Raw genomic sequence first — 8941 nt, forward strand, 5'->3', positions numbered from 1 at the left:
TTCTATGATTAATAGAATAAAAGTAACCCAGAAAAGAGGCAGAAACAGTAAAAGTACAATGAAAAATCAGATGAAAAATATTTTTTCAAGAAACAGAAATCTAATATGAATAGCTCTGTCCAATCACAATAATAAAAAAGCCATAAATATCTCATTAATAGATTGAAAAGCTCAAAGATGACATATTATGTTTCAATAAATAAAGAAAAAGAGCATAAAGATTAAAAAGAAAACTGTTAAGAAAACACAATGAAAGCAGTAAAAGTATTATTAAGTTGGAAATTACAAGTTATAAAAGTGAATGAATACAACTGAAAACCCATTGAGTATAGTTGAAAAGGTCTCAAAGTGAAAAGATACAAAATAAATTAAGAAACCGTTACAGGAAGAGATTTCATGTTAGTATTAATCTTTTATAAAAAGCTTATTTAAACATGTAAAAAGAGAAAACTTTCCTGAAATAGAAATCTTGGATAAAAGGAACAGCATTGTTAATCTTCTTGCTTTGAAGAAAACTATTTAAATACCAACACTTGCTTTACCTGTTCTTATCCTGGGAAAACATTAATTCCACAAGTTAAGTATAATAATTCCAGTCGTTAGGAGGCTAAGTCAGGAAAGTTATTAATTCAAAGCTATCCTATATATAAATATATCTCGAAATCAAAAACTCTTCCATATATAAACAAGAAAAAATTAATCATCCCTAGCCACTTAGGAACCTTAGGAAAGAGAATTGAAGTTCAAGATATGCCCAACATCTCAGACCGAGTTCAAGGCTAGTGTGAATAATGCCAAGATAGCATGCTGGCCTATCATACAGTGAAACTCTGGGTTCCTTTTCCAGTGCTGAAGGAAAAAAGTCAGTTTCACCTTTTAACATTTGATAATTGCAAACTTGATTCCCCATTTATAAAATGGTACCTTTTAACCATCCTATTTCTCTGTACAAGTCTTGTTACAAAGGTATCAGGAATCATGTTTATGAAATGAAATCTCACCTTACTATGACTTCATGGTTCTGATTTTCTGCATTTTCAGCTCGTGTGTGTGTGTGTGTGTGTGTGTGTGTGTGTGTGTGTGTGTGTGTGTTGTTTGGGAAGAAGAGGCAAGACTTTAAAGACAGGTTTTCTATACACAGACTTTGCTGGCCTTGAGCTCTCTGAGTTGTAGACAGAGCTAGCCTTCAGACTATTTACTTTTATTTTTTATTAGCTTTGATTCTTCTGTAATTTCTTATTTTTTAAAGTTATAATTCTTTCATTTACTCCCTTCTTTTTCCTCCCTCCAACCACTCCCTTGCTCTCTCTCAAGTTCATGACTTCTTTTTCTTTAATCATTTTCATGTATAATATGTGTGTGATATACGCACCTCTATCTCTATATCTATCTAGATGATAAACAGATTTCTGGTGCTTCTCAGCAATTCGGTATTCCTCAGTTGAGAATTCTTTGTTTAGCGCTGTACCCCATTTTTTAATAGGGTTATTTGATTTTCTGGAGTCCATCTTCTTGAGTTCTTTATATATATTTGATATTAGTTCCCTATCTGATTTAGGATTGGTAAAGATCCTTTCCCAATCTGTTGGTGGCCTTTCTGTCTTATTGAGACAGTTTCTTTTGCCTTACAGAAGTCCGTAAGTGCAAACTGCTCAGTATGCATATGAATACCTGTATGCATATGATATCAGGAATTACCTTCATTATTCAATTAACTTTATTCATAATGAACAAATTTCATATGTAAAAATAATAGTGACACTATCAGGATTAAAAAGGAAATGGAAGTTAATGATTAATTGGAAAAGTATAGATGAAAGCACATTTGTTCTTCATCCCAACTGAAATTCCCAACAGTAGTCATTAGATTTTCTTCAAGCAAAGCAGAACTGTGTTAGTCTTTCCTTTATATCCTGTAATATTTTTAATTCTGCAAGAATTATCACTAATCTGAGTAAAGTTTAATCTTTTTCAGTAATTTCCAAAATATTCTCCCTTCTCTATCTTTACCTCTTCTTGCTACTACCAACAACTTACATTCCCCTAGGTTCAATTTTTTTATCTATACAGAAAGAGCTTAGCTTGACATTTTAAATCCTAAATCCTTCATGTTCCAGGTAATGATAAAAAGAAAATGTACTTTTAATTGTGGGCTTTGGGGGAGTTGGGATAAAAGAACTGCAGATCGTGAACTTCACTTCATGATCACCTCTGTGATGCTTGATGTGTCAAAAACTTCCTTGCCAAAGTCACAGTTATAAGCATCATTTCCCCATCAATATTAGACAGAAGCTAGAAAACACGGAGCTTGAGACAAAAGAAAACATTATTGAGATGAGTCTACTTCTGCATAGCTTGTGTATTTAGTTTTTGCATTAATTTTTAGTTGTAAGATACTGGTTTTTATTACCTTGATGATGGTAGCTTCAAGAGTCCTGATCTTGGCCCAGCTCTGTACTCAAATCATTTATCATATAGCTCTTAATCTGCCTATGTATTCAATGGTAGACTGTGAGCATCTTTACGGAATGGCCAATTATTTTTAGCTCAGTCTTAAATTAAATTAACACTGAGTAGGAGCTCATTGAGTGATAAGAAAGACATAGAAAAGAAAAAACGCAATATACTTTCATCTTTAAATGGTAAAATATTTCATGGGAGAGCAAATAGTTAATATATAGAGAAAGGTATTTTTATTTTAATGATAAAAACCTGTTACGTGGAAATAAACCACAGCTTGAAATAATATAATTTCCCAGTAATAATGTATTTGTGGTTCAAGGTAAAGGGTGTATCTATTGTTAAGAATATGCTTATATTTACTATTATATTCATATAACATTGAAACTTAACCAAAATTGAAGATTGTTCATATCCCTGTTTTCAGCCCTAGGATGGTTACAGGGATGATTCTAAACAACAATGTCATCAGAACATGACACCAAGTGTGTCCTCTTCTCTTTATTTCCCACTGCAAATTATTCTCAACTCTAGATAAGAAGACCAGTTGAATCAGGGAACTGGAGAATGGAGACCTTTTTTATCATCTTGCTTGGACCAGAAATAATTGTCTGGCTTATAGAAAAAATAAAATACTCGCCTATTTTTTGTATTACTTGAAATAGCATCTCTGTTAAGGTAGATGATTGAAAAATGACCTTTCAGAAGTTCATTCCAGCCTACTGCATTTATCTTCATTAGTAACTGATCTGTGACTCATCTTTTCTACCAAGGAGGGGGACGCTGTGCTCTCCTCTAGGATTTGTGAAGCACAATTTAAAGTCTATATTACAAAAACCGTTAGGTCTATGCAGAGACAAGTTATTTTTTCACTATGGATTGGTTGTGAAAATGTATTTTATAACTAGCCATACCTGGAGGAAATTAGAAGTGATTATACAACTATAACCTGTCAACATGGGAATGAAAACTGAAATTAATATATTCTCCAGGAAAATATAAATCATTCTAAATTTAAGCTTTAAAGCCCTTTATATCAAGGGTACTGTTTTCAGACAGAATTATTCTCCAACCCTGCAGTGGTCAGTACTTTGACAACCCATGGCCATTGTTACGAATGATGATGAAAAGGGACTAAACATTCACACAAGAATACCCAACATGCCTCCGAGTTATGAGGAAGACATAAATGATGAACAAAATAAAAAGAAGAATTTGAATGCAACAACCCATGCGTTATTTAAAAATACCATGTGCAAATGAGTTAAATTCTGTATACTAGTGTTTTGGTAAATGTAGTCTTTAAATGAACAATGAAGCTCCTTGACTAGTAAGCCCTTGCTAGTCTTAGTTCTATATTTGCACAATCTGCACACTTGGGAAACAGGAAGGAGAAACTCAGGTTTGAGATCAGCCCCAGTGCTACCTGTGGTGGTATTCAAACACCCTCCCTTATCCGCCCACCCCCAGAGTAGGGGAGTTCACTTTGATTTATTATTTGTTTAATCTTTATTCTTTATTCACGGGGTTTTCACTGTTCTTTGGTTTGAAGACTGGCTTGCACTCTGTTCCAGAATGTCCTAGAACTCACTCTGTCCCTCAAACTCATGGCAAGCCTCTGCTTCATCATCCCCAAAAATGGGATCACAGGTTTGGAATTATGAAGCTGGGGAGAGCCAGTTATTTTTTTTAATCCATTTAAAATCCAAAAAATTTAAAAGGCAGTATCTTTGAAAAGAGGTCAATAAAGTGTTTAAATTTTATAGAGAATGAATGTGATTTTTAAAAGAAAGACAATAGGAAGAAAAAGAGAAGAGAGTGTTTCTCTCTAAATCAATAAGATCATTGAATTGATACAAAAAAGTGATGGTGACTTCCCATCAGAGCTCTAAGCATTAGCTCAAAGGCCAAAACTATTTTCACACTCATGAAATAATTTTATTATATGCTTTTATGGACAAGTACTCTTTATTAAATGTATAAACATATTTACAGATTTTCCCAGTCCCCAGTTTTCTAGGATCAATTTATAAGTAAAGATATCTTCAACATCTTTCAACTTTAAAGTGGATTTAATTCTATGAAATATTTAGAAATAAAAAAAGAAGGAATTCTCAGGTGGAGGTCAATTAAAATTTGACATTTTCAAATTTTATAAATCTCATGGGCAACCATCACAAGTCAACGTAGTAACTCAAAAGTTCATATTAATCAATATAAGTTTCCCCAGAAAATAAGAGATTCTGTCTATAAGATGGACATTTCTATCAAATGTTTCCCCTCGACAAACCCAGAACACATTCCTTTACACATACTAAGAACAGGTAGAGATACAGAAAAAAAAAAATCTGGAAGTGAAACATCAAAAAATATCAACCAGGATTGAGCTATTTTAAAAGCTACAAAGATTCAATTAGGCTTAAGCCTCCATGATGAAAAGGAAAAGTCAGTACTTGAGAACCCAGATACATGGCATAACACTCACTGACATCCATCCAAGGCTATGATATATTTATTCTCTTCTTTCTCTAGTTGCTCCTTTAATCTTTAGAGTAGCTTGGTTATAAAATCTTATCAAACTCTCAGAAAAACAAATACAATACATGCCAGACATACAGATGTTATGAGCACAGAATCTTGCGAGGAAATTAGCATTTCAGCAGCTAACATTGCTCTCTACTGGGATAAGCAGACAAAGAGCCTGTGCAGACTTTTATTTGGATGATTCTGGTAGAGTGGGCAAACTGTGTTATGTGACCTGCATCAGATTTGATGCAGGTAATCTGTTAGGTTCTCCAGTGCCCAGATTTTTATGTTTCAGGTCTATCATGCTTTTTCGCCTACAGAACAACCTGTATCAGTATTTCCTTTTAGTTTGAGACCCAATCATCTAGATTGTACTAACACGTATTTATCTCCAAGCTGCTATAGGAACTTTATTTGTTTTCCTCTGTCAGCTCAGGAGAAACGAATAGGTTGGCTATGTTGTCTGACTCTAACTAAATTGCCTTCATTAAAGAACATAATGTCCTTGACTAAATTATGGTTCTTTAACATGCATTGGCTGTCCTACTATTGAAGTATCTTTGTAAAGGTGAGAGAGCTTCCTTAGAAGACTCTCTAAAGAGCACCTAGAACACAGTAGGTTCCAGGCTGTGAGGAACTATGTGGTAAATGTATACAGTACATAACTGAATGACTTACTAGGAAAAAAAGAATTTATACAATGAATTTAACTTTGGCTCAGAGCACAACATTTCAAGTCAAATGCTAAGTATCGTTTGACCAATTATGTGCCAGAAAACACATTTGCCCTGGTCGGTGTCTGTTACTGATACAGCCGAGGCTTCACTGTATTGATCAGGGTTTGTTTTGTTCCATTTTCCTCTTCCCAGTGTTTTGTTTAACAGAGAAAGTCTTATTTTGCAGGTACTATGAAGAACTGCAAAGGTCACTGCATATGACTTCCAGCACACAGTTCTGGTTAAGGGCAGTGCCAATGGGAAGTTTTGGTGACAGTTTTATTTCATTGGGTATATTTAAAAAATTTCACAGTCTTTTTTTTTTTTTTTTCAAATTTCAATGCAAAAGGGTGTACCACATATCACTCCTGGCTCTAGTTCTCTTGCTCCAACTTTCCATAATGCTCTGTGTTCTATCCAATTTGAACACTGAATAGATTCTTTTAAAACCAACTTTCTATAAAGAAAGATAGTTCACTTTTTAGCTACTGAAGAATTAATTAACTCTCTCCATATCTGACTTGTATTTGTTAAAGTGAAAAAATTACATAGAATTTTTATTTTAGTAAAGAATACTTACCTTTAAAAACGTTTTAAAAGACAGTCTTTATTTCCATTGTTGTTATGAAATTACTATAGCAACAAAATTACATTAGACTTTCTGATTTCTCCATGGTGTCCTTAGATAAATAAACAACCCAGTAGACCATATTAAATGCCCCAAATGTGACTGGAAAGAGAATACGAGCATATTTGTCAATTTTACTTGTGCCAGATCCAGAAGGCGGTGGAGCAGGGGGAGGAGGTGTGGCTGACACATTCCCAGCCACCCCTGTTGTATTAACTGTTGTCTTAATACGCCCGAGTCTAGATCCAAATGCAGGGCGAGTAGAAGTTGACCCCAAAGAAGCTGGCCGCAGTGTGCCGTGAGGAGAGGGGGATGTTGCAGATGAAAGACCTCTGGCTGCTGCAGACATAGTCTCAGCTGCATTTGCCCTGCTGAATGGATTTGGACTGGAAGCTAACTGAGCCTTGGAAATGGCTTCAGAAGACTCCTGGACAGCGCTGGTCTTGCTGGAGTGATTTCCCACCTCAGTTCTGCTGTTGACATCCGATTCTGAATGGACCAAGGCATTTGTTCTTTTCCTCATGTTCAAATTGGCATGTGTATTCTGAAAAAGATATATTAAATTGATTATGTAATTTGATGTAGATCTGTACACAATTCAAAGATAAAATATGTGATTACTCTGTGAAGAATTGGGTTCGAATTCGAATTTTGATGGGGATTGCATTGAATCTGTAGATTGCTTTTGGTAGGATGGCTGTTTTGACTATGTTAGTCCTGCCAATCCATGAGCATGGGAGATCTTTCCATCTTCTGAGATCTTCTTCAATTTCTTTCTTTAGGGATTTGAAGTTCTTGTCATACAGGTCTTTCACTTCCTTAGTTAGAGTCACACCAAGGTATTTTATATTATTTGTGACTATTGTGAAGGGTGTTGTTTCCCTAATTTCTTTCTCNTCCCGTCTGTCCTTCNTGTAGAGGAAGGCCACTGATTTGTTTGAGTTAATTTTATATCCAGCTACTGCACTGAAGATGTTTATCAGGTTTAGGAGTTCTCTGGTGGACTTTTTAGGGTCACTTATGTATACCAAAAAAAAAAAAAAGTGATTACTCAGGTCTATAAAATAACCATTTTAAAAATTCTCTGTAGTCACTTGACTAGATACCATTGCTTATTTATACTCATATTAAGTAGTAACTAAAGAGATGGAGAAGTCCAGAGAATTGAGAAGAATATTAGAAATGGGTGACTGGAAAAAGCAGGCTACAGACACTATCTATCTATCTATCTATCTATCTATCTATCTATCTATCTATCTATCTATCTATCTATCTATCTATCTGAGAAACAGGAATTTTTTATAACTATATTTCTCAATACTACACTTGAACATTTTTTAAACGTTTACTCCATAACTTGTGTACTTGTGAATTATGACTTCAAGGTCAATGAGTTGAGTTTGAAAAAGGAAGAAAGCAGTTTCACAAACCAGAAGGAAAACAAACTCGGAGAGGCTTAGAACCCATTCTTCGTATCATCCTGTAGTATTCTCCCAAGCAGATTGCCGCTGCACTAATGAGAATGTGTAACCTAACATATGGCAGCTAATTGCAGTGGAGACAACTGAAATCAAAATCAACCTAAAAGCTGAAGACACCATTATGAACCCCGAACTTTCCCTCTACTATTTTAAAATCCCATTTTATAGAAAAGAATAACCAATTTTAACTTATTCTATAATATTGTACACATCAAAAAGAACAAAAATATGTTGAAGTGTGTATACTATTGCTACAAATAAATACATATACCCACATGTCATGACATAAAAAGAATATAAGGCAAGTAAATATATTGAAGGTAAAATACTAAGGACAAAATACTAACCAGGAGCAGAGAGAGGGTTCAACCAGTAAAGGCATTTGCTGACAAGCCTAGTGACCTGGGTTCCTTTCCCAGGACCCATGTGGTGGAAGAAAAGAACCAACTCAAGAAAGTAGATCTCTGATCTCTACACATGTGAGCGCGCACACACACACACCTATACATACATGCTAAATCAGTAAAAGAAAAGTTAAATAGTTGAAAGTACATGGAGAAAGAGGAGGAATTATTGAATACATAGTAAGAGTGTGTGTCTGTGTGTGTGTCTGTGTGTGTGAATGTCTGCTTACAGCTTAATAGTTTCACACTGTTTTCTTCCACAAAAACATCGGTGTGTGTGAAGGAAGCCAAACTTTCTCTAATGCTAAACCTAAAGATGGATGACTTCTAACTCTAATCGTACAATATCAGAGACTGAATTTTATTTCCTGATTGAAATGATGAGAAAGACCTAGATAAAACATGCAAAACAAGTCATAATCGGAAGACACTGATATCAAACAACACAGGGTGAGAGTCACTGAGAGAGAAGGAACGAACCTGAGACTTTCGATGTTGTGGTGCAGGGGGACAAAAAACTAACACAGAAAAAAAATGTAGCAGATCCCTGTAACTAAACAGATGACTTGAGAATGTGCTGGGACCACCAGTGGCTACCATTTACAGGACAAAGCACTTATGAGACAAAGGTTTAAGAAAGATCTCCAAAAGTCTAAACAGAGCTATGTTCAAATAGATCATAGAGCTGATGAGCAAAAAATATTTCCCCGAGAAAGAGAGAGAGAG

At 34.9% G+C, this 8941-nt stretch overlaps 1 protein-coding gene across 2 annotated transcripts in view; it reads right to left on the reverse strand.

Annotated features, from left to right (window-relative positions):
• Positions 1-4409: 4409 nt before the first annotated feature.
• The window catches only part of Gabra4 (gamma-aminobutyric acid type A receptor alpha4 subunit), an 80128-nt gene continuing 75596 nt past the window's right edge, over positions 4410-8941 (reverse strand). For both annotated transcript variants that reach the window (XM_029545119.1, XM_021210721.2), the window contains exon 9: positions 4410-6874. In XM_029545119.1, the coding sequence (XP_029400979.1) occupies positions 6795-6874 (80 nt within the window). In that variant the 3' untranslated portion in view covers positions 4410-6794. The remainder of the gene's footprint in view (positions 6875-8941) is intronic.

The sequence above is a fragment of the Mus pahari genome, chromosome 13 (genome assembly GCF_900095145.1).
Source record: "Mus pahari chromosome 13, PAHARI_EIJ_v1.1, whole genome shotgun sequence".
In the NCBI taxonomy this organism is placed as follows: Eukaryota; Metazoa; Chordata; class Mammalia; order Rodentia; family Muridae; genus Mus; species Mus pahari.